A 27,197-nucleotide genomic window follows, 5' to 3' on the forward strand; every position below is an offset into this window, starting at 1 on the left:
CTGGTATCCTTGGATGACAGAAGGGGACATAAGAGTCACTGGAACTGGAGCTGCAGGTAGTTGTGAATCACCATGTGGGTGCTTCAGCCCTTTTGCCTTGTTTATCAGGACAGAATCTTACCATACAACCTTGACTGGCCTGGAATGCACTATGTAGACTCTGCTAGGCTTGAACTCGTAGATCTGCCTGCTTCTGCCTAAGTGTTGGGATTAAAGGCATTTGCTACCATGCCCAACATTATTTTTTGAGGTGTCTTTCACCGAAGTTGAGCAAATCCCAGGAATTCTGTCTCTGTCTCCCCAATGTTAAGAGTGCAGGTCTGTGTGTATCTTGCTTTTCTCTGTGTCCCTCATTGTGTTATTCCCTCACACCTCCCCCTTCTCTTTTGTACTTTTCTTTCCCTGCTTTTTCCATTGATATATGTCTCTGTGTGATGTGGTATTCCCCTCTATATTCTATGAATGTTTTATTACTATTGGTTAATAAATTGCTTTGGCCTATGGCAGGGCAGAATATATATGTAGGTGGGAAAACTAAACTGAATGTAGGGAGAGAGTAGGCGGAGTCAAGGGGACTCCATGTAGTCGCCAAAGGAGAAAAGATGCCGAACCTTGCTGGTAAGCCACAGCCTCGTGGTGATACACAGATTAATAGAAATTGGTCAATTTAAGTTGTAAGAGCTAGCTAGAAATATGCCAGAGCCATTGGCCAAACAGTGTGGTAATTAATACAGTTTCTGCATGATTATTTGGGTCTGAGAGGCTGGGAAATGAAAGAATAGTCCCCGCTTACATCTGTGTGTGTGTTTCTGTTTGTAAGTGCACATTCATGTGTGCTTGCTGGGGCGGGGGGGGGGTTTGTATTCACACTTTTGTATCAGCTCTGCACTTGGAAGCCAGAGTAGGACATTGATGTTTTCTCTCACTTTCTGCCTTATTTCTCTGAAATAGGTGTCTTATTGAAGATAGAGCTCACTTTTTTTTTTTTTTGGATAGGCTGGTGGTCAACAAACCCCAGTGATCCTTCTGTCCTTTGTCCTCCAGTAGTGAGGTTGTAGTCATGTATGGCCACACCAACTTTTTACGTGGGTACTAGAGATCCAAAGTCATGTCCTCGTGGTTGTTACATGGCAAGCATCTTAGTGATTGAGACATCTCTTCAGCTTTGAGCTTATAGGTTTCATTGGTATTTATTTTAAACTCCTTTTCATCTTTAATTTTGTTAGTTTGTATTTTCTCTTTCTTTTATCAGTTTGGTTAATGGTTTGTTAGTCTTATTTGTGGTGTGTGTCTGTGTGTGTGTGCATGTGTGTGTAGGAGCTTGCAAGATGCATATGGAGGTCAGAGGACAACTTGTGCAACCTTGCTACCATGTGGTCCTGGGAACGGATCTGCAGGATTGGTGGCAACCATTGTTATTCCCTTAGTCATTCTGCCAGTCCACTCAACCTTTGTTTTTTTGAAACAGGGTCTTTTACTGAACCAGAAACTCACCAACTGGGTTAGACTGGGTCCTCAGGATCCTTCTGTCTCTCCTGTTTCTGGCTTTCTGTGTTGCTCAGACTCTTAAACTCAGGTCTGTCAGTGTGGTCTTCGCTATAGTAGCTTCAGTTCTTGTATATCAGTGACCTCTGCTGGTAACTGTTAACATTACAGTCTGCTGCCTGGTGAGTTCTCCCTTTTTGTCAAGATGCCTAGTTTATACTCACCAAGGTAGTTTATGCTTTAAGAAGGGGTTGTGTCCCAAGTGCTTTCGAAGTCTAGGGAGCAAGAGTAGCACTGAGATCTTTAAGGCAGACTTGTCAATCTGTGCTTTAATGTCCGTTAAATAGCCTGATGAGTATAGCTGCTCTGACATTTTTAAGAGGCACAGTCTCACAGCTTCCTGCCTCTGACTTTTACAGCCTTTGCGCCCTCCTCCACTATAAGCCACGAGACTTGGGGCAGGAGTTGTGTTGTAGATACCTCAGTTGGGACTGGGCACCACATGACCTCCTGTTCTCTGCACTTGCTCAGTTACAGTTTCCTGGAATGGAATCTGTAGCAAAGAGAAATTTCTTTGGTGAGGGTAAACGCAAACTACATTTATCATGTGTATCAGGATAAATATTTAGAGTTTTGGTAGTAATTAGGCTGGTGTAGTCAAGTAGCAATTGTAGGTTTTCTTCCAAGATCTACTTCACTAGCCCTGGGTAGTTGGCTAGGTTTCCAGTATCTGGCATGTTTTGACTCTTTCTATACCTGACTCTGCCACTTGAGAAATTTGTATGTAACCATGGTTATGTAAGACTCAAGAACCAATATGCTAACCAAACATTTGCTTGGAATAAATTGTAAAATTAATTTAAAATAAATCTGTGATATGCGTGCGATTTTCATATTTGTTAAGGATGAAAGCAAAATTACTTATTAGTGACATGGCTGTTTTTATTTATGTACCATGTCTGAATACACTTGATACTATAAGACTTAGAGCATCTTCAGAGTTTTGCAGGATGAATCAGTATTTTGATTTTATGATTATTAATACCGAGAATACCACTTGTATAAATATATAGACAAAATAGCAGAAATAACTTCTGCTTGTTTCGTTTTCAGGAACCTTTTGCTGTTGCCTCAAGGGTCACAACACAGTTTAAGAAGGTGTGCTCTATAGCAGTGATCCTCTTGGCAAATAGGTGCTCCAGACAGGTAGTCCCCAGGCTCCAGGCATAGGCACAATGAAGGTCAGTTCCTAGCCATCCATGACAGTGTAGTCATTGCCTGAGCTGAGCCTCTTGTACCCTGAACATTTCCAGCCTGCTACTTTCTAGACGGCCTCTCACTGTCTCGCCCTGGAGCTGTGGTAGGTTAACTTCAGCCTTGTTGACTCTCAGGCCATCTAGGCTAGCTCAGTTTTAGGTAATAGATTCTTGCAAGGTAGCACAGACAAACAGCCCTGGGGCACAGGCAGTGACCCAGACCCTGGAATTGGGGCTCGTTCTTTAGGTAGGACTGTCAGTCTTTCTTCAGCAGGGCTGCCTGGCTTATTTCTGGGTGCAGCGTCCACACTCCCTGCCCCCACCCACACAGCCACACACCTTGCTTCTTTTTGCTAAGTCCTTCTGTGTCTCAGCTGTTCTCAGCTGCCTACCACTCTTTGTTATTCTCCAGCACTCTTCTCTTCATTGGCATAGTGGTTATTTTTATTACTGCCTTTCTTTCTTCCCCATGTCACACACAAATGGCTTTAGTCTGTGGTTTTCCCATGAAGATAAGTTGTCACTCTACTTCTGTTCCTGAAGGTCAGGTGTGTGTTTTCACGTCAGGACACTGCTTGCTAGTTCCCTTTTCCTGTGTGTTTATGTGAGAGCTGTTATGTCTGTCAGATGCCTTCTCTGCACTAATTGAGATGACTGCGGGGTTGCTTTTTCTATTAATCTGTAACATTGGTAAACGTCACTAACTTTCTTAGGTGGCACCGCTTACGATGGGTGTTTTGCACTGTTGAAGCAGTACCAGCCGCTCTAGTCTGGGTGAGCTCTGTGTCTGTCCTTCACGTCACTTCCATCGAGGTTCAGATACACAGTAATTTGTGATTACAGTCTGGTCTGCTCCCTCTGGAGCCAGGTACCAAGGTCCCATTCTGGGAACGCGTTTGGCATTGCCCGATTTCTTGAGAATAGGCAGGCCAAGGGTAAGTGATGCCACAGAATTTCTTACCATTTTGAAATTGTCCGTTGCTTTTCCTTTTTCTTTTTTAAGGAAGTCATTTAAAATTATACATATTTTTTTAAGTAAGTTCATGGTATTATTGGCTTTTTGGTGAAATTTTCATACATGTATATCATTTTCTTTGCTCATATTTTTTTCCTATTAATCCTCCTATCTCCCTGCTCCTGCTGATTCTTTTCCTCTCCCCAAATAGTCCTCTTCTGCTTTCTTGTCATAAACATGTCATGACATATGTGTGTGAGCATGCATGCTCGAGTGCACGTGAAGTCTGGGTTCTCCATGGAAGGGAAACGCCAGGACTTTTCCTCCATTACTTCCTCTGTTCTCTGCAGACCTTGTTCTCACCCCAGTCGTCCTTCCACCCTCGTATTTCACACACACACACACACACACACACACACACTCACACACTCACACACACACTCACACACACACACACACAGTATAAAACCTAGACTATGTATTTGAGAGAACATGCAGTATTCGAGTCTGGCTTACTTTGCTGTTAGCATTAATTGGATTTGAAGTGTTTAGCACTGCTCTAAGTCTGCATATTTCCTGGAGTCTAGCAGAGCTGGTTCTGCAGGGTTTTTCTCTTACTGTTTCTGTGTGGCCGATGCTTGGAGCTGCCACTCTAGTATTTGCTGGTGTCACTTTGTTCCTGTCTTTGTGATTCTTTAAAAAAATGCTTCCATTTTCTTTTTCATTTCTCTTTAGGCATTGTTCATTGTGCTTTAATTGCTCAAATGTTTCTTGTAGAATTTTTTCTATTTATTTTTTACCTTTTCTAGAGATTTTGTCCACCCTGCCCAGTTGTTTTGTATTATTGTCTTGTGTCTAGTTATTTTCCTGTGGTCTCTTCATTTGTTTTCAAGTTCACAGAGCACCCTCTCCTGTTGTTTTTGTAAAACGTTTTTTAAAAAAAATGAGTTTATTTTTCCTTTTCCACCTGTTTTCTGAATCTTTTCTCTTGTAGGCCTGTTGTCAGTTTTGGTTTCGTTTCAAGCAGTTTTCTGTCCTTGAGGAACTGTGTCTTGGAAGGTAGCTTTGGCTGGCTGGTTGGTTTCAAGAATTTCTGTAGAAGAGCTTGTTTGCCTGAGTGGTAGAGCCTAGTTTCACATTAAGAAGGCTCTGGTCTGAGTTCAGTTGGAAACCAAGTTTATATTGTTACTGGGTTGAGGTTGAGCTGAATGAGTTTTCAACTTTCCTTTCACTGTCCTCCAGCCTGTTCACGGAATGAATACCTAGTATCTGTGATACACAGGTCCAGTCAGCCGCACTGTATATGGTCGGGAAGCTGTTTTCCCTGTTTTTGTTTTGAGATTCTAAATGTTGTCCATGGGGTTTTGGATTTTGGCTATGTCTTGGTCACTCTGCTTCATTTTAGGTGATGATTAAGGTAGATTAAAAATGTATTTTTGCAAAATCTGCAGTCTATACGGAATTCATTGTGTAGTCATTAGAAACTCCCCTGTGTGGTGCCGAGGCTGTTCCTGTTGATCCATAAATAAAGCACTGAGAGTGGTGCATGTGGAAGATGAGAAGTTCACGCTCACCATCTGCAAATGAGGCCAGCCTGGGCTACAGGAGAGCTTCTCTTGAGGAATCAACAAATAAACCTCTTTTATATATGGACTTAGAATTTGTGGTTGTCTGTCATATATTTGGTATCACACGCATATGTGTGTGTGTGTGTGTGTGATACACACATAACTATGCTTGTATTTTGTTTGGAAGCTTCAGCTCTTTTGGATGTTTGGATATTTGCAAAGCCTTTTAACATTGAAAGGTTATAAAGAAGCAGTGTATCATTATGTAGGAATGCAAGTATTCTCAGATTCTACATATTTCACATTGAAAGTAATGTAAATGTATGCATGTATAGAATCAATCTACGTAGAAACCTTGTGAAGTTAGGTAATGTAAATGTACAGTGCTGTGGCTGTGCATTGGTCAGCAAGAAATTAGGAAAGTCATTGTTGGTAGAGAAAGCCTTTCGGTTAGGAACCACCATCTATTCATGATTGTAGGAAGCTCAAAGCTCTCTTGGGAAAGCAAGAGTAAATTGAAGAATTAAAGCCTGTAAACAATGAAAGTACCATTGTGGAACTTTGATCTTCAAGTCAGAGTTTTGTTTTGTTTTTTAAAATTAATTTAGGACTCTATATACCCGTTTAACACCAAGATGGATGCCTAGTAACTAGTTGAGGCAGTAGAACTGCTAAGGTGCTGGGGAAACATAAATCTGCCAGTGTCGTAATTAAAATTTTCAGATATGATCAAACTTTTAAAGAGGAAAAACATAAAGAAGAATATTTCTGGTTTGACAGAACAAACTGGTATTCCTGCTTTTGGTGAAAGCAATCAGGAGCTTTAAGCATAGTATCTTCCCGTCCTTGCAAACAAGTTGACATCTTTAGTTAACCTAACCTAAGAGTAAATATCGTGATTTCTGTATAGTGTAGACCTAATAATAACATTATTTCAGAGGTGGTACAAAACCATTGTTTAGTTCTGGGTTTTTGTTTGTTTGTTAAGGACAGCTCACTGCCTTTGTTATCCCCCCCACACACACATACACACACTTCGTTGCTGTGAAAAATACTCTTGACAAGAACAGTTTAAGGGAGAAAGGTTTATTTTAGCCCAGCCCAGGGAACAATAACCCATCATGGTGAGGAAGTGAAGGCCTCAGGAACCCCAGCAGAAGAGATTGACACACGCTAGCGCTCAGCTGGCTTTCTTCACTTCTGCAGCCCTGGTCCTAATTACAGTGGATCTTTTTGTAACATTATGAGCATAATCGAGACAACCCCCCACAGGCAGGTCCACATACCAGTGTAACCCAGAGATCCCATCTCATGTCACAATGAGATTCCTGACCAGGTTGACAGTTAAAACCAACTATAACAGCTGCCAAGGGCAGATATGTGTTCAAGGAACTAAATGCAGTCTGTGGACAAGTACAGACTCAGAGCCATGAGTGTGCTAGTGTGTCAAGGAAAGACCTGGAGTAACTGAGTTCATAGAGGGAACGAGATCGTGCAGAATCGACTCTAGGCCACAGCAGAAAGGACGTTATATTTTATTCTAAGGTATTTGGAAGCCATTAGATTAAAAAGAAAAGAAATTGAGCAAGTAATATAAATAATATGTTCCAGCTAAGTGGAGAAATATATATACATGCAAGCAGCACTTATACTTATTTAATAAAATAAATCTAAAATATTTAAAAAATAGAATTGCAATCCTGTACATTGACTTAACTGGCTAACACATCACTATTTGAAATTTGAAAGTGACCATAAATTTTGTATTATCTATTTATGACTTTGCCAGGCATAAATATTGAAAAAGTAAATCGGAATCCATTCATTGCCTCATTTCCAAAGGATATATGAAAAGTATCCTCCCCCTCCATTTATTTCTTTATACAGTAAGTTCTAATGCTGAAAAGGGTTTTTTTTTTGAATAAATATTCTTTCCTGACAGCATTGCTTGTCCTTGTCTTCCTGGCATGAAATGTTAACGTATCTAAATTTTGAATAGATTTGTAAAATATCAAGTAAGATTTTAATAATGATCTATGTACTGGCTGGTTTTGTGTGTCAACTTCATGCAAACTAGAGTCATCAGAGACAAAGGAGCCTCAATTGAGGAAATGCCTTCATGAGATCCAGCTGTAGGGCATTTTCTTAATTAGCAATTGATGTGGGAGAGACCAGCCTATGGTAGATTGTGCTCTCTTTGGGCTGGTGGTCCTGGGTTCTGAAAGAAAGTAGGCTGATCAAGCCAGTTAGCAGCACTCTTCCATGGCCTCTGCATCCGCTCCTGCCTCCAGGTTCCTGCCCTGTTTGAGTTCCTGTCCTGGCTTCCTTCATTGATGACAGCAGGGTGGAAGTGTAAGCCAAATAAACCCTTCCCCCTTCTATTGCTTTTCTGTCATGGTGTGTTGTTGAATCAATAGAATAAGTCATTTGTAGGCAGTGTAGTAGTCTTTAATTGTCACCTGGGAATAAATGAAATGAAATGTCACTTTTACATTTTTAGCAGATTATTAGCCTTTGATGTGATTAATCTTGTAAGAGTACTTATGGGATGAATAAAGGATAATAAAACAAGAAAGTCATTGTGAAGTAATGGGAAAATATTCTTTTGGTTGTATTATTTGAATACTTGTTTGTGTGTTACCTCTGTAACCTTTGGAAAGATAATTTAACTTGTTTATCACATGTCTTATTTATAAATGAATATATTGATATCTATTATCATAGACTTTCTCTTTTTTCTCTTGGGTTAAGTTCTCATTATATTGTTCTGGCTGGCCTTGAGCTACTATGTGGCTCAGGCTGGTATCAAATCAGACTCCTGAATGCTGGGATTATAGGAATGGGCTACTATTTCAGAATTAAAATTCACATTTTAAAGTGTTTGCTTAGTACATTCATGGTGTTGTGCAACCATCATCTTTTTTATGTATTTTCCCCATTACTCTTAAAAGAAACTATCATTCAGTCAACCTGCCACCTTAGTTCCTTGCAAGCATTGATATACTTTTTTATGTACTTACACAGTTGATCTATTTCCTATAAATGGACTGATATAATATATGATCTTTGGGCACTTGTGGTGATGACTGCAGCTGCTTCTCCTTGACACCTTCTCTGCTTGCTGTGCTGCTAGGGATTGAATCCAGGGTCTTGCGTATGCTTGACAAGCACTCTGCCACTGAACTGCACCTCCCGTCCAAATTTGTCTTTTTTTTTTTTTTTTATCTTGAGACAGGGTCTTCCATCCTTGATCTCAACAATCCTCCTGCCTGCTGAGATTACAGGCATGTTCCATCACACTCATCCCCAACTGTCTTCTTCTATTTTGCATTATATTCTGTAGGCTCATCATATGATGTTATAGGTATCAATACTTTTATTCTTTTGTATTGTCAGTTAATAACCTTGTGTGTGGATGTGCAGCACTTGTTCACTCAGCTGATAGACATTTCAGTTGTTTCTGGTTTTGATTATTATGAACAATGCCTTTGTGTGTGTTTATATGCAAATTTTGTGGAGACTTATGCTTTCTACTATTTTAGATAAATACCAAGGAGTTTTAGGATTGTTGGGTTGTCCTCTAACTTTATTTTTTTAACACTTTGAGGACACAACACAAACTGTTTTATAAGGTGTTTCTACCATATGTCCAGTTAAATTTTAAACTATCCAGTTTTTAGTTTTTATTTTCATGTGTGTTGAATATTAACTGAAATGAGTGGTTTCAGTTGCTACGGGAAACTGCTCTTGAAGTAGTTTGCAAAGTTGACAGCACTTTTTTAAAAGTAAGCTTGAAATTCTTACTGCTAACCCTTTGCTTTTTCTTTTCTTTCCAGTTTTATCTTCAAGACACTAAGAGTAGTAATGGTACTTTTATAAATAGCCAGAGATTGAGTCGAGGCTCTGAGGAAAGTCCACCATGTGAAATTCTTTCTGGTGACATTATCCAGTTTGGGGTAGATGTGACAGAGAATACCCGCAAAGGTATGAGTATGGATCAATTTTTCTTGTTATTTCTCTTTATAAGTTTTAAAATCTTTATTAGTGATATAAAAGATTACAGGCTTGTAAAATCTATTTAAGTATGATATATGAAGCAAAAATTTTAAGTTACCCTCTTCTATTTGCTTTTCTAAAGTTATCAATTATAAAATGTTAATTAGTAGTGAATATTCTTCTTTATGCTATAAAAACATTGGGAGCTATTGTGTCAGGAAGCACTTGGTTGTAGTGATTTTACATCCTAGCTAAGATGGATTTATTTGTTTGTTTGTTTGTTTGTTTATTTATTGGGGTTTTTTTCGAGACAGGGTTTCTCTGTAGTTTTGGAGCTTGCCCTGGAACTAGCTCTCTTGTAGACCAGGCTGGCCTCTAACTCACAGAGATCCGCCTGCCTCTGCCTCCCGAGTGCTGGTGGCTTAGCATGTGCCACCACTGCCCAACGCTAAGATGAATTTAAAACATGGGGATGGTGTTTATCATCATCAATAGCAAGATTTACTGAGACTTAGTGAGCAGTCTGGACACAGTTTGTTAGTTGACTTGATGGTATAATGGAACTCAGTCATAAAAGCAGAAGGAAAATCAGCTAGAGCAGTACAGGATGGGCAACGGGCAAAGTTAGTCTGAGTCAGCAATTGACTTCTGCTCACACACATGTATAGTTAAACTCATTATTTTGTACTGCAACTAAAAAAACTATAAAAATAATGTAATGAATGTCAAATGTTTTATTTAAATATAAATAATTGTGACTTTAAGGTCTTTACTATCCTTTTTTCTGCTCTTTTAACCTATTGTTTTCTCAATGCTTTTGCTTCCTCATGGTCAGAGGGTTATAATTGCAAACCTAGGTATCATTTTCCTCATACCAGTATTCCATGCAAAAAGATAATGTGGCGATAAAATGCCCTCTTATCTCCCTTTTCGTGTGGAAAAGTCAATCTTACAGAATGAGCTCCAAGCTAAGATTTCCTTATGAGTCACTGGCCTCATGACTAGATCACACACTGCAGTTACCAGAGAAACCCAATGACTGACAAAAAAGAGAGCAAGGAGAGCCATGGTTGATATCGACCAATGATGATTTGAGTTGAGTATGCGTTGTTATCCCTTACGAATCAGAGTTCTGTCAGCAAGAAAGGAAGAGCCATGGGGGCAGGCGGTAGCACTGATTGCAAATATAAGGTTTCCTGTGCTACAGTCTCTGAAATGGCAAGCTCTCTAGCTAACTAATGTCAACTGCTCTCTAAAATTATTTTATTTTACAATTCCAAAGTTTCTTGGCTCTGACTTGTTATTTTGTTTACTCTCTGATTATGAACTCTAACGATTGACTCATAAAATTAAACCGCTTCTGGTACAAACCCAGAGAGGATAGTTGTACTTTATTAGTTTAATTCAGACAGTGGGACAATAGATTGGCAAGTTACTCCTGTTTTTCTGTGCATGGCCTGATCTGATGATGTCTTAAATCATTAGACTCTGATATTTTCATGGTACGATGCACTTGGCAGTGTGCTGACTCTCATTTTTGTGTGTAGCTCTCTGCATAAGTCTGCACTACCATTAAAATGGTAGTCTAATTTTGTTAGATTTTGTTTTATTTCTCTGTAAGTTGTGTTGGTACTTGAATTTGGGTAGGGCCAACCTTTTAGGAATTTCCATTTACAGTTGTAAAGACTGAATCTTGATGTGAAGTGTTGACTGCTCCTTAGGAGAGAACTCTTGGTGTGGTGGCAATGAGAAGAGCAGCACTGGGTGACTCTCTCTGCTGCTCATGCTTAGGCTCAAGTGAGTGGATCCCCACATGTACATAAATCACAGAGAAGAGACTTTGACTACACTGTATTTCCTTCGAGGAATTTCTACTTATTGATTTAGGGTTCTCAGATAGAATTATTAGGCATTAATTGATAAAAAAGAATGTGGTTATCAGTTCTAGGAAATGACTTAAGTTAAGCTATGCCTAGCAGAGCCTTCAATATGCTGAAATATATGCAGTTTTGCAGGGGTTGATTACAGAGTGCAGCTTGCAGCCCTTTCTGGATTCCTTTTTACTCTTCCCCATCTATTTCTGAAGAAGATATAGGATAATTATCAGTACAACATTATTTCTGCAATATCAGGTTTCTGCAGATTTCTTTGGCTATTTCTGTTTTGGCATTTATTGTTTTCACAAAGTTTATTTAATCCTAACAGGTATGTTAGGAAACATGTATAGATTTTTTAAGTGTTAAACAGTAGTGTGTGTTTAGATATACAGCGCTATTGAGCAGCTCTGGGAGAAGAAGTCCCAGGACTTTCAAACTGTTAGAAAGGAGAGGCCACTTGTACTGTGAGACAAGTTCTTTTAGTCAGACAACATTTCCTGGGGCCTAGCATTCAGAAGGCCTTGGATTATACATTCTCCTTTAAAAAATTACATATATGTGTCTGTTTGCCGCCTATGTGCAGGTGCCTGTGGAAGCCAGAAGATGTAGGTATCTTAGAACTGGAGTTACAGATGATTGTGAGCTGCCTTATGAACATGGGTGCTGGGACTAGAGCCCAGGTTCTCGGAAGAGCAGCAAGTGCTCTGATTGCTGAGCCGTCTCTCCGTCCCCATTCTTTACTACTTCTTTCTCTCCTTCCTCTTTTCTTCAGACAGGATCTCTTGTAGCTCTGGCTGGCCTGGAACTTCCTATGTAAATCAGGCTGATCTTGACCTTTTAAGAAACCTACCTGCCTCTGCCTCTTGAGTGCATTTACTTCTTGTCCCCAGCTGTCCTCCTTATTTGTGCTTTCTTTTCTATTCCTAATATTTTTTGGCCATTTCTTCTATCTCGCTTTCTAATCTTGTTTTCTTTGTTCATGTGTGTATGTGTGTGTGTGTGTGTGTGTGTGTGTATCCTTCCATATCCATGCTTACTACAAATTTCCATGTTGGATTTTATTTGTTGCAGCACCTATGAGTCTTTCTTGTTTGTTTCACTGTTGAGATCTTCTTAAGGGCAAGGACCTAGTCATAATCATCATTGTTTTCACCATTATTCTCAGCAATACTGCTTTGTAGCCAGCAATTTCTCAGTGAATATTTATTGAGCAAGTAGGTATACCCAGAGAACCAACACATCTCACGGCCAACAAAAAGAATAAGCCGGTAGTAACTCATGGTACATAAGAGAAATGAGAAATGACTTTTCCAACTAGGTAGAAATAAGACTTGTTGGAGAAACAGCAGTTGCTGAGTCCAGGTCAGTGAATACACACATTGAGCCTGGAAGATTCTTGTCATATTAGTAAAGTTATTTAATATTGCTGGCATCTCATTAAAAGAACTTCTAGTCATAATATGAGTGAGTTTTTACTGTGGAAGACAGGCATTTTAACATCAAATTATAACAGCCTTGTATTGAAGTATGTTAAATATGTTCAAGTTGATGAACTTGCATCAAAACTAAAAGTGAAAATTGTTTTTTTATGACTATTTAAGAACTTAGAAGAAACCTATTTATCATTCTGAAAATAAGTAAATAATGAGAAAGAATAAGAGCACTCATATTTCCTGTCCTGTAGAAGTATAGCTTGGTTGGCAGTGGAGTGGTTTATTGGTGGAACACTTGTGAGTATGTTTACAGTCCTAATTTAATCTCCAGTACTTGGGAAAAACCACAACCACCACAACAAACCTCAGTCATACCCAAGGTTAAAGAAGAAAGTAGTTGAAGAGCTGGAGAGGTGGTTTAGTGGTTAAGAGCATGTGCTGCTCTTAAAGAAAGCCAGAGTTTAGTTCCCAGTGCCCACATCAGGCACTCAGTCACAGGTGAGATTTCAGCGCCATGATAACTGATACCTTCTTCTGGGCTCCTCGGCACTGCACTCATGTGTACATACCCACGCACAGATAAGCACCTGTGTATTTACTTAAACATACAGCCTTGTAAAAAGGAGTGGAAGGTTGAAAGCTTTTTGATGATTAAACTAGTTCTCAAGAGAAAGCAGAATGATAGAATATCAATTTAATTTTTAGAACAAAAGCACTCTTGATTCACCTATCTTTCTCTGCTTTTCTAACTCTTAAAGCCTCAGGACCTTATAAAGTAAAAACCTTATAAAGTAAAAAACTTAAAGAAGGTTTTTAACAATTACTTTATCTTAAATGGTAAAAAAAAATCAATTAATGAAAATCATTTCACAGTCTAGACAAATTAATATCTGAACCAGGTCTTGTTTTTAAAATGTTTCTTGTGTTTTAATGATTCTGTTGTTGTCCTTCCTGCTGTTGCCAGTCTTCTTGAGATCCTTCAGGTTACTGCTAAGTACAGACAGCACAGGGTTAGAAGCAGAGCCAGATACAATGCCCAGTGTTTCTCTTGCCTGTTCCAGGGCCTCCAAAGCTTTTAAACCAATCAACCTGAACATGGGTCTCCTAAGGGGCATTTGTGTAAAGAGGCAAAAAGAGGCCGAATACATACCACAAAATAAATAGATCTCAAAACCAAAATAACTGGCCTGTGTTGGTGACAGAGGAAGGAAACCCAGTGGCTGTCAGCGCTTGTGTTACTGCAATCTTTAGTAGCCTGTGTCTGAGGAGGCATTGTAAATAGTTCCTCCAAACATCCTTTCTTGCTTCTATTTGGTCACATCTGTTCTTCATATTAACACCGATGAATTTTGTATGTGGTTTAGAATATCTGTGTCTATCTATTTAATGTGGCAGTGTTCTGATGCTCCCTTTTCTTTCTGGACAAACTACCTGAATTACATGCTTTACTATTTAGTCCTGTGGTGATTTTTGAGAGCAAAATATATTTAAAGTATTTATAGACTTCTTTAGAACATTATTATCCTGTGTATTGCCTTCATGATATCAGATTCTCTGTAAGTGTTTTTGAAAGAGGGCGAAGGGGTGAGGCTGGCAATCAGATAAGCCTGGAAAATGTATCTTCATGCTGTACAAATACCCGTTAAGTTTTTATTTCTGCCCTGGGAATTGAATGTAGGGCTTTGCATATATACATATATACATATATGCAAGGCAATTGCGCTACCACTAAGCAATATTTTCAGCTTTTTTTGTCTCCTCACCCCCAAAGAAAGCTCAGAATTTTTTTTTTTTTTTGAGACAGGGTTTCTCCGTAGCTTTTTGGTTCCTGTCCTGGAACTAGCTCTTGTAGACCAGGCTGGCCTCGAACTCACAGAGATCTGCCTGTCTCTGCCTCCCGAGTGCTGGGATTAAAGGCGTGCGCCACCACTGCCCGGTGAAAGCTCAGAATTAATACACATAAAAAAACATTAAGACTTCTTTTAATCCAGTGTTTCACAAACTTATTAAACCCCCATTTTCCTTTTTGGTCTTTAGAAACAGGGTCTCTGTGTATCCCTGGCTGTCCTGGAACATTCTCTGTAGACCAGGCTGGCCTTGAAAGCACAGAAATCTATCTGCTTCTGCCTCCTGAGTGCTGAGATTAAAGGTGTGTACCATCAATGCCCGGCTTCCGGTTCCTTTTTGGTTAACGCTTTTTGACACTGTATTTGGGGAAATTCTACTGTACTGAGTTGATTAATACAAATATTAAAACATGCATATCACATTGCTTTAAATACTTGCCTGTTGCAAATCCAAAAGATTACTAAGTTTTCTACACACCTGTGTATCTAGTTGACATGAGGTCTTTTCACAGAAGGGTTGGTTGTACTTAATCAGACATGCACTTCTCTGCCTAGGCAGTATTAGCCCTTGGTTCACTTCACTGATTTATGCATCAGTCCATTGCTGAACTATAATCTAGCTGATGGGTAGAATTCCTGGTGCACTGTATCACTTGTTGGCCCTGGTGCTGCAGTTTTACTCTAGAACTCACCCACTTATTTTTCTTTTTATTGTAAATTTATGAAAAGTTTTTTGTTAGCATATTTTAATTAGACATAATTATTTAATTATGACATTTCATATCTGTATATGAAATATTTTGGTTAAATTTACCCATTATCTTCTTTTGTCTCTTCCCCTGGTAATACTCTTCCTCTTTTAAAATAGCTGTGCTACTTATACCACTTCCACCACCATTTTTTTTTTTTTGAGAACTTATACTTACAGGAGTTGAAGTCATAAATACTTTCAGTGAGACCACCTATTTGAGATGAAATGCCAGGGGCCAAGAAGATCTAGATGCTAACTGTGTAATGGCATCACAAATCACTGGATCAGGCTCTAAACATTGGATCCAACTGCTAGACTGGGGAACATTTGCTTTTATTTGACCCCTTTGTATCAGAGGTTAGGATCAGAAGAAGGAGGGAAGAATCAAAAGACAGGATGTGGTTTTGAGGGAGGGGCACAGTTGGCAGCAATGGTCCAAGGACTAAGTAAAGTGGTTCTGGGAGAAGAAAGTTGGAGAGGATAAGGCATGAGATAAGAGGGCTTCTATTATGATAAAACACCATGACCAAAGCAAATTGTTTAGGAAAGGATTATTCCAGCTGACAACATGATTTCATGCAGGGAAATCAGGGCAGTAACCCAAGGCAGGAAACTGGAGGCAGGAACTGATGTAGAGGCCATGAGGAATTCTGCTTACCTTAAGAAAAAATACCGAGGAGATAAAGACGTCACAGATAGGATGTGTAAAACAGTACACATGTTTTGTAAACAGTAAGATGTTTGGAGATTGCATGTAACCTGCGTGTGTGTAAGAGACTGGTGGCAACAGCTTAGACGATGTGGCTAGAAAGGAAGGAAGAAGCCAAATGGCAAAATGATGGCTATTCCAGGCAGAACTGGGAAGACCGTCCAGTAGATAATTCTTTATCTGTGTTAGCTCTTATAAAATATAATCAGTTAATAAAAACAAATATTGACCTGTGCTCAATTCCTTAAATTTAATATACATTTCCAGATGACAGCCATATTACTTTGTATTACCATCTTGATACTTATGTTTAATTGTTGAACATATTATACCCCTAAAGTAATAATTATTGTTGAAATAGTTTTATTGAAGTATAAATAAATATATGCCAATTTTTCTTGTAAGACTCAGTGAATTTTGACATATATACAGCTACAGTAAACACTATTATTAAAATCATTATACAATGTGTTTTATCTGCCAACATCGGCTTTTAGTCGGTTTAATAAATAAATTTGTTGAGCCATCGATGATGCAGTATTCTAAGAACAGAGAAATCAAAACTATCAATCTTTAGGAAGCATTTTATTTTTCAGTGAAAGACAATGATCTGTATAGTTGTTGTATGTGGGAGATTGTCTCTCAAAACCATCAGTAGGAAGAGGAGTGAGAAGAATCTTATGCATTGAATTGTTGTGGTTTTATCCAACAGTATTGGGGTGGAGGAACAATAACCATATGAAAGCTGTCCTGGAGAGCCTCCTGTGTGAGTCCTAGCAACAGTACACTGGAAGAGTCAGAGAGACCCTCAGGATGTGTGGGGGGTGATGAACATGTTCTAAACTGTGTGTAAAGGACATTAAAGTTTTATGAGCTGTGGTTGGGAGACAGATTGGAGACAGGATAATTAAGGATAAGGACTGCTTTTCAAAGGGAGTAGACTGGCTGTGATGTCAGCAAACTGGAACAAAACTGTTATCCCTTTTTTTGTTTGTTTTTGTTTTTCGGGACAGGGTTTCTCTGTGGTTTTGGAGCCTGTCCTGGAACTAGCTCTTGTAGACCAGGCTGGTCTCGAACTCACAGAGATCCGCCTGCCTCTGCCTCCCGAGTGCTGGTGTTATCCCTTTTTTACTGTTACTATTTCTGCACACTGGACAAGTGACTTTTCATTGTCTTTTAAGGAATTGGAAGTTTTTCTAAGGTAGTAGATACTGTCATTAAACTACTAGATCTACTTACTTTTCTATAAATTATAATTTTTAAGAATTAAATACAAGTTTAGATATGAGACCCACCAAGTTTCATATTTTTAAACAATTATTTTATTTGTTTTAACCAGTTACCCATGGGTGTATTGTTTCCACAATAAAACTTTTTCTACCAGATGGTATGGAAGCCCGGCTCCGCTCAGAGTGAGTATAATCTAGTGCTGTGAAGTTTGGATTAATTATCTTAGTTGATAATATTTGTAGTGATGATATCCCATTAATACCAAGATTACTGTGATATATTAGAAAATTGACATAGTACTTTTTGGCATATTATATACTTCAGTTTTGACTACTTTTTATGTTATTTAAAAACCTAGTAAATAATAATGGATCAGAGGTAAAAGGTTGTTTTATTTCCAAATTTAACTTTACAGTGTATATTTGAATAGACAATTTTTTGGGTTTTTTGCAATATTTAGAATATTTTAGTTATTGGAGAATGATAACTGTTTCTTTTTGATATATATTGAACGTAGAGCTTTCCAAACTGTGATTGCCTATTGTGAAGTTAATGTCAGTGTCATATTCATCCAGAACTTGAAGATGTCAATATAGTTAGTAATTTTTTATAGTAGCTAAAAGAATTTTCCCCAAAGTTGTATTTTTATGTTTTATATGAGGCAATATCACGTCCTGTCATGAAGTCTAAAGTTTAAAATGTAAACTTAAGTACATCACGTGCTTTTTACAGATTATCATTGTGAAGTATGGAAGGTCCTAGGCAGTACTTAAATATTAATGCCTTTTGTTTGTTTGTTTCTATTTAGGGAAAGCCTTGAATATGCTAAATACTTGTTTCCTTGCTTCAAAGGACCGTCCTGTTATTACAGTTTACTTTTTACTAGTGGTTTATTTACATTGTTTTGATTATGCCAAAATACCTAGAGTTTAAGGAAAAGCTGAATAGCGAATAGGAAAGAGAGAAAGAAAAAGCAGAAAGAGCGGGTTCCCTTACTGTAATAGTCTCTAGTGTCAGTCGTTAGAATTAGATATTTTATGCTTTTCTTATACCATAGTTTTTCTCCCTCTTTAGTTTTATGGCTAGGTGATGCAAAGCAGAGATCGTAAAACAGTTGAAATTAAAATACCATTTATTCTAATTACAGTTTATTATTAAAATGTAATTTTATTTTATTAACATTACAGTAAAATTCAAGAACTTCAACATAACAAAGTCTTTTGGGTCAAAAATTGAGCTTTCAGTGACAGAATAAGTAAGCAATCCACCAGTGACATACAGCTTCTTAGAGGCTAGTGACTTCAGGCGATAGGAGGCCATTTTTGAGAGAGTTAAAAGGTCTGAGCAGTCGCTTAAGTCTTGTGTGTTCTTAGGTTCCAGCTAGTAGAATATGTGGGTCTTCTTATCTTTGCATATGTGTGTATGTGTTCGTGTACATGTGTGCCAGAGGTCAGAGAACAACTTGGTGTTGGTTCTTGCTTTCCAGCTTGTTTATGTTTGTCACCATGTGCCCTAGGCTAGCTGTCCCCCCAGCTCCCAAGGATTCTTCGGTTTCTACTTCCCAATTTGCTGAAGGAGCGTTGGTGTGGGCATGCGCCACCCTTCCTGACTTGGCACGCATTCTGGGCAGTCAAATTCAAGGCCTCATGATTCCCTGACAGATGCCTTACCTGCTGAGCTATCTCATCAGCCATATTTAAACATTTTGAAGACTTTTCAGTAAATTCCTTCATTTCCCCAAACCCTTTCTCGTTTTTCTTCTCGGCTCTCTCTCCTTTTTTTAGTGACTATGTGTGAATGTTTGTTATATGCATGTGTTCATTGCCTGCGTGCAGAGCAGAGGGCAGCCCCAGGTGTTAATCCTCAGGAGCCCTGGCCCTTGTTTTTAGGCAGGTTCTCATCGAAACAGAACTGCTAACTTAGCAAGGCTGATCAATGAGCCCCCAGAGTCCTGGCTTCACCTGCCAGGTGATGACTTCACATGCATGCCGAAGCACCTTACTTTTTACAGGGTTTCTGGGGATTAAACTCAGGTCCTCAAGCTTGCACAGCAGGGAATTTACTACTAAAGAATTTCCCTGTTCTTAAAGTGCTATTAAATATTAAATTTTGCTTCAAGTTTAGAAGAAAAGTTTAGAACAAACAGTTCTTTAAAGCTGAGTATCTGACTAGGCTCGACGGCAGATAGTTAGGGAACGCCTGGCTGCACCTGTTGTGGCTCTTCAGCCCTTTCTTTTCTCATCTGAAACATAAAGATATCATGTTACTTACCGATCATGAGTTTATGTGGCTTAAATGTAGTTGTGTATTTATAGAACTTAGCATAGTACCTATCAGATAATGAATCCAATATGAGCATTGACTGCTGTAATCTAATTTTAATTAGCAGTTGAAATGACTGAATACATCAAGAATGCCAAGTCCACTGTGTAAGTAGTGTATAGGGTTTTTAAGATCTTCAATATTTAGTTCTGATTGTTCCTTAGTTTCTGTTCTATTTTTATAATTTCCTAACAACAGAAATAGAAATTGCCTATAACTTTACAATTCTAACACTAAATAGCAGTTTTTATTCCTTGCATATTTTTATATGCACAAGTTTTTCAACAATTCAGACAAAGTACACCTATATCCAATATAGGTTCTGTAAACAAATATATTTGCAGAATGTGTTATTTGGCTTTTTAGCCATTTGTTTGCTAGCGAGATTTCATAAGGACAGAAGAATTTCTTCTTGGGCCACTAAGAAAACCAGATTTTAAAAGTTCTGTGTGTTTTAAGGGTTTTTGAGTCAATATCCTTATGTGTACATATTGGCAGAAGAAAAGGGTATATACAAAAATGGTTACTTCTGGGTGCTAGGGTTGAGTCATTTTTGTTTATTTTTTATTTGTTACACATTTTTCATTCTCGGTATATATTGCCTTCACAATCAAGAAAAATTAACTTACGTTTAAAACATCCATTTTAGTTCTATGGAGTGAAAAAGAATAACTTTAAAACACCTTCAGTAGGCACCAAGTTTGTTAAGGCCTTGAGATAGACTCTGTGGATGCAGGGATGAATTGATCTTAATTCTCAAGACACAGACATGTAATCAAATAAATACTGTAAAGATTTATGCATGCTCACTGAAGTCTGTGCAAGATATTCTGGTGTGCAGAAAATGGCTGTTGGTACTTAACCCTCCACTGTATATGCCACGTCAGGTCAGTTTCTCAGCATTTACAAGCTTTAACTAATTGAGTCTGGGAACTTTACCCAGTCGGCCTTCTAGCTGGTTGTCACTAGATTGCTTTTAAGATGTGAAGTATAGGGGACATAGGCCTTGCTCTACACCCCTCTACCTGCCTTCAGGACACATACAGTATCTCATAGGGCTTTGTAAAACAGGGACTCTGCCTTCCTTGGGGCACATTTCCCATGGTGTAGAAGGTTGTAATTGATTGGATACTATTCAAGGCATCGTTTTAAGCTACTTGTCTATATCTTTTAATACTTAAAAGAATGCTGTAGGGCCCACACTATAGGTGCCATTGCTAAATAACAGTATGGGCAAGGAATATGAGGCCTATCCTGATTACTTTGCCTTTTAGCTGGTAAGCAGAGCCAGTTTGGTCTAGTTGGTGTATTTTCTGAGCCTCTGTGCTTAACTGCTGCTGCTTTTCTGTTGAGAGTTCTTTATCAGGCCCCAAAGGAAATCAGTGTCAGCTGTTGTTGTGTTTGTCACACACACATGTAAACTGTGGTCCCTTTCCAGGATGGCTAGGTGAAGAGTAACTGCCGCTGTGTGCACGACTGGAGTTATTCTTCCCTAGGACACCGGTCCAGACTATAACTAAAGATTGCTACACAGGGTGCTTATTTGTTATTTGATAACTTATATGTTACAAATAAGATGCATGATTTAAAAGGTATTTTAATGTGTTGAAATGGTTAAAAAAAAAAGGGAGTTATCACAGCACTCAGTAAATAGTGGATCCTCAAAAGATGTTTAATACCTTTTGGAATTGAAATTCTCTTTAAGAAAAATAATGAGTAAAAAGTAGGTTTATGCATGTATTTTTTAAATAATGTCATGTATTTATGAAGGGATGATTCACATTCTTTTAATTATGTGAGCGCAAGTGCATGAATTTTATGTCAAGATATTTTGGTGCTCTAGTACCATTTCCTCTGCTTTCAGGAAATGAGATAAAATTCTAAATTTTACTTTCCAGTGTCATCCATGCTCCATTACCAAGTCCTGTTGACAAAGTGAGTAGTAAAAGATTGTTTTCCAGACTTTGACATTTTATTTCACTGAAGTGTTTTTATTTAATGTTTTACGTTAAAGACTTCTGTTTTATAATAAAGTAAATATGACTGTGTAGTTAATATAACCTTCACTGTGTGGAGAATTTGGAATGCATGGTTTCTTTGGAGAAAGCTTTTGTGGCTCAAGTAAACCACTGACCGACCAAGCAGACTGACTGTTCCTAGCTGTGCCAGAGGTAAGTAATGTTAGCTGCTATCTTTCATTCTGAAGTTAACTTTTGTTTAGCAATTTTCCAAATATTTCTTTTTTTATTACTGATTTTTATTGAGCTCTACATATTTCTCTGCTCTCCTTCCTGCCTCTCCCCTCCCCCCTTCAGCCCTCCCCCCAAAGTTCCCCATGCTCCCAATTTACTCAGGAGATCTTGTCTTTTTCTATTTCCCATGTAGATTAGATCTATGTATGTCTCTCTTAGGGTCCTCATTGTTGTCTAAGTTCTCTGGGATTTTGGTTTGTAGGCTGGCTTTCTTTACTTTATGTTTAAAAACCACTTATGAGTGAGTACATGTGATAATTGTCTTTCTGGGCCTGGGTTACCTCACTCAAAATGATATTTTCTAGCTCCATCCATTTTCCTGCAAAATTCAAGCTGTCATTTTTTCTGCTGTGTAGTACTCCATTGTGTAAATGTACCACATTTTCCTTATCCATTCTTTGGTCGAGGGGCATTTATGTTGTTTCCCGGTTCTGACTATGACAAACAAAGCTGCTATGAACATAGTTGAGCACATGTCCTTGTGGCACGATTGAGCATCCTTTAGATATATACCCAAAGGTGGTATTACTAGGTCTTGAGGAAGGTTGTTTACTAATTTTCTGAGAAATCATCACACTGACATCCAAAAGGGTTGTACCAGCTTGCATTCCCACCAGCAATGCAGAAATGTTCCCTTTTCCCCACAACCTCTCCAGCATAAGTTGTCATCAGTGGTTTTGATCTTGACCATTCTTACAAGTGTAAAATGGAATCTCAGAGTTGTTTTGATTGGCATTTCTCTGATGACTAAGGATGTTGAACATTTCCTTAAGTGTCTTTCAGCCATTTTAGATTCCTGTTGAGAGTTCTCTATTTAGGTCTGTACTCCATTTTTTTTAAATTGGATTATGTGTTCTTTTGGTGACCAATTTCTTACTTTCTATGTATATTTTGGAGATCAGACTGATGTGGGGTTAGAGAAGATCTTTTCCCATTCTGTAGGCTGTTGTTTTGTCTTGTTGACTGTGTCCTTTGCTTTACAGAAGCTTTTCAGTTTCAGGAGGTCCCATTTATTAATTGTTTCTCTCAGTGTCTGTGCTGCTGGGGTTATATTTAGGAAGTGGTCTCCTGTGCCAATGTGTACAAGTGTATTTCCTACCTTTTCTTCTATAAGGTTCAGTGTGGCTGGCTTTATGTTGAGATCTTTGATCCATTTGGACTTGAGTTTTGTGCATGGTGATAGATATGGGTCTATTTTTATTCTTCTACATGTTGATATCCAATTATGCCAGCACCACTTGTTAAATATACTTTCTTTTTTCCATTTGATATTTTTTGTTTCTTTGTCAAAAATCAGATGTTTGAAGATGTGTGGATTGTTATCCGGGTCTTCTACTCGGTTCCATTGGTTTTCCTGTCTGTTCTTATGCCAATACCAGCCTGTTTTCAGTACTGTATCTCTGTAGTAGAGTTTGAAGTCAGGGATTGTGATGCCTCCAGAAGTTCTTTTATTGTACAGGATTGCTTTGGCTATCCTGGGTATTTTGCTTTTCCATATGAAGTTGAGTACCGTTCTTTAGAGGTCTGTGAAGAATTTTGCTGGGATTTTGATGGGCATTGCGTTGAATCTGTAGATTGCTTTTGGTAATATTGCCTCCCAAATATTTCTATCCAAGAAGTTCACTCAGTTTTTACACATACATCAAAGCAGCTCTGAAATAAGAACTTGTAGAAATTATTCTTTTAATGCCATTGAACATCGGTTTTGACACCACACAATTAGAAATTGCAGTAGTTGATTGCTAGAGTATTTTCTTTTGTTTAGGAATAATGATGCATTGAAACTAGAGGTGCCATTGCTAAAAATCAGAGTGTAATCAAAGAACAAAACCAAACCTTTTTTTTACTATTTGACATGATTGTGAATATTGGAAGTTTGTTCTGCTTTGGGTTTGTTGTTGGTTTTTGTTTGTTTGTTTTTTGTCTTTTTTATTTTATTTTTTAAAAAGAAAACAAACTATCTTTTTTTCATTTTACATACCAATCCTAGTTCCCACTCCCTCCCATCCCCTCCACCTTTCCCTCCACCCCACTCCCCATCCACTCCTCAGAAAGGGTAAAGCACATTGCTTTGAGGAAGGACCATGGCCCTCGCTATTATATTTAGGCTGAGCAAGGTAGTCATCCAAAGAGAATGGGCTCCCCAAAAGCCAGTACATGCAGTAGGGATAAATCCTGGTCCCACTGCCATTGGCCCTGCCCAAGCCATACAACTGTCACCTACATTCAGAGGGCCTAGTTTGGTCCTATGCTGTTTCCTTCCCTGTCCAGCTAGAGTTGGTGAGCTCCCATTAGCTTAGGTAAAGTGTTTCAGTGGGTGTTCCCATCATCCTCTTGACCTATTTGCTCATATTCTTACTTCTCCCACTCTTCGACTGGACTTTGGAAGCTCAGCCCAGTGCTCCGTTGTAGGTCTCTGCCTCTGTTTTCATCAGTTGCTGGATGAAGGTTCTATGGTGACATTTAAGATATTCATCAATCTGACTACAGGGCAAGGCCAGTTCAGACACCCTCCCCTCTACTGCTTAGGGTCTCAGCTGGGTTTCACATAGCCCTGGGTGGCGAGGAGCTCACTGTGTAGCCAAAGATGTTGTTTGTTCACTTCTTGATCTTCCTGCTCTCACCTCTCAAGTTCTAGGATCACAGCTATCCTACCACAGCTATCCTTACTATCACAGCTATCCTACCACGGCTATCCTTCCTACCACAGCTATCCTTACTACCACGGCTATCCTTACTACCACGGCTATCCTTACTACCACAGCTATCCTTACTACCACGGCTATCCTTACTACCACGGCTATCCTTACTACCACGGCTATCCTTACACCACGGCTATCCTTACACCACGGCTATCCTTACTACCACGGCTATCCTTACACCACGGCTATCCTTACTACCACGGCTATCCTTACTACCACGGCTATCCTTACACCACGGCTATCCTTACTACCACGGCTATCCTTACTACCACGGCTATCCTTACTACCACGGCTATCCTTACACCACGGCTATCCTACCACAGCTATCCTTACTACCACGGCTATCCTTACACCACGGCTATCCTTACACCACGGCTATCCTTACTACCACGGCTATCCTTACTACCACGACTATCCTTACTACCACAGCTATCCTTACTGTCACAGCTATCCTTACTACCACAGCTATCCTTACTGTCACAGCTATCCTTACTACCACGACTATCCTTACTACCACAGCTATCCTTACTATCACGGCTATCCTTACTACCACGGCTATCCTTACTACCACGGCTATCCTTACTACCACAGCTATCCTACCACAGCTATCCTTACTACCACGGCTATCCTTACTACCACAGCTATCCTACCACAGCTATCCTTACTACCACGGCTATCCTTACTACCACAGCTATCCTACCACAGCTATCCTTACTACCACAGCTATCCTTACTACCACGGCTATCCTACCACGACTATCCTTACTACCACGGCTATCCTTACTACCACAGCTATCCTTACTACCACAGCTATCCTACCACGGCTATCCTACCACGGCTATCCTACCACGACTATCCTTACTACCACGACTATCCTTACTACCACAGCTATCCTTACTATCACGGCTATCCTTACTACCACGGCTATCCTTACTACCACGGCTATCCTTACTATCACAGCTATCCTTACTACCACAGCTATCCTACCACAGCTATCCTTACTACCACGGCTATCCTTACTACCACAGCTATCCTACCACAGCTATCCTTACTACCACGGCTATCCTTACTACCACAGCTATCCTACCACAGCTATCCTTACTACCACAGCTATCCTTACTACCACGGCTATCCTACCACAGCTATCCTACCACGACTATCCTTACTACCACGGCTATCCTTACTACCACAGCTATCCTTACTACCACAGCTATCCTTACTACCACAGCTATCCTTACTACCACAGCTATCCTACCACGGCTATCCTACCACGGCTATCCTACCACGGCTATCCTTACTACCACAGCTATCCTTACTACCACAGCTATCCTACCACGGCTATCCTACCATACCTGCTGGCTTTCATGTGTGTGTGTGTGTGTGTGTGTATGTGTGTGTGATCACTAAAATGTGAGGACAAACAATTTACATTTTTCTTTAGTTTGAGGAACGATGGTTACCTACTTTAAATTGAAGTTGTTTCTTAGGTTATTGTTATAGAAATAATGGTAACTTATCACCAACTTCTGATGCTAAGAACTGTTTTCAAAATAAATAATGATTTTGCTGAGTTAGATCTTCAGAAGAAAAATGCCATTTTTTTAGTCTGAATATTAGAAAACATACTTTCTGAGTTTAGTGAGCAGTGATCCTGTAACATTATTAATAAATCAGCAGAGCATGGTAGTGTATACTTGTATTTCTAGTGCTTGGGAGTTGGGATAAGAGGATTGCTGAGTTCAAAACCAACCTGGGGTACGTAATACCAGGCCAAGAAGGGCTTTGTAGCAAGACCCCATTTTAAACAATGAAAAAGGATAAGTATGCACACTTAAAGAACTTATTAGTCTTCAGGATATAGGTAAATATTACAGCAACTTATTGTATTCTTTGTTTTCTTTTTTAGTGACATGGTTCTGTATTCACTTGAAAAGCCCCTAATTGAAGCAAATTCTGATACTTTGGGGTTCTGAGTTGTTAGGCTGACTTGTAGTTTTTGAACATGATTATTTCTTCTTTTTCTTAAAATTTACATATAGTAATAATTTTTTTATTAACTGGCTATTGGACAAAATGTTAGAATCTTTTTTGCTTATTTAAATTTTTGTGGGTTTTTTTGGTAAGTAGAGTGTAAGATTTCATGCTATCCTCTATCCTGACACATACTTCCAAGTGAATTTTGAAGATTGTCATTTCTAAATGAATTGTGACATGTTGATATATTAATGAAGTAATCAGTGATGTATTTTAAGGAAAAAGATGACTGCATTGATTAGGAGTTATTTCTGTGTTATGAAAAGGCTCAGTACCTCTGTGCTGTAAGTTTGTGATTTGACTTTAAAAGTTTCACTATAATTCTTGCTTAATCATCTTGTTTATAAGTCTGATATGATCAGTGTAATGCCATTTATACATTCTAGATAAACAACAGAAATATTTTAAGAAATAATTTACACAATAATTGTGAACTAAGACTAGATCCATTAAACATTTTATCTGCATATTTAGGAAAATAGACATTTCTTGAAATTGGTTTTTTTTCAATTTTTAAAGTGCATTTTTATTTTGTGTGTCTGTTCGCCATGCATGTGGAAATAAGAGGATAACTTGCAGGAGTCTCTCCTTTTACCGTGTGGGTGTTGGGGATTGTTCCATTTAGTGTCACTATTGCTTCGATAAAACACCATGACCAAAAGCAACTCAAGGAGGGAAGGGTTTATTTGGTATACACTTCCACATCACTGTTCATCACTGAAAGAGGAGCTGATGCAGAGGAGTACTGCTTACTGGCTTGCTCCCCATGACCTGCTCAGCC

At 38.8% G+C, this 27,197-nt stretch overlaps 1 protein-coding gene across 22 annotated transcripts in view; it reads left to right on the forward strand.

Annotated features, from left to right (window-relative positions):
• Slmap (sarcolemma associated protein) overlaps window positions 1-27,197 on the forward strand; it is a 132,057-nt gene that overhangs the window by 42,059 nt on the left and 62,801 nt on the right. For all 22 annotated transcript variants that reach the window (XM_057769208.1, XM_057769207.1, XM_057769219.1 and 19 more), the window contains exons 3-5: window positions 9,101-9,248; window positions 17,217-17,289; window positions 21,328-21,364. In XM_057769208.1, coding sequence (XP_057625191.1) covers window positions 9,101-9,248; window positions 17,217-17,289; window positions 21,328-21,364 — 258 coding nt within the window. The remainder of the gene's footprint in view (window positions 1-9,100; window positions 9,249-17,216; window positions 17,290-21,327; window positions 21,365-27,197) is intronic.

The sequence above is a fragment of the Chionomys nivalis genome, chromosome 5 (genome assembly GCF_950005125.1).
Source record: "Chionomys nivalis chromosome 5, mChiNiv1.1, whole genome shotgun sequence".
In the NCBI taxonomy this organism is placed as follows: Eukaryota; Metazoa; Chordata; class Mammalia; order Rodentia; family Cricetidae; genus Chionomys; species Chionomys nivalis.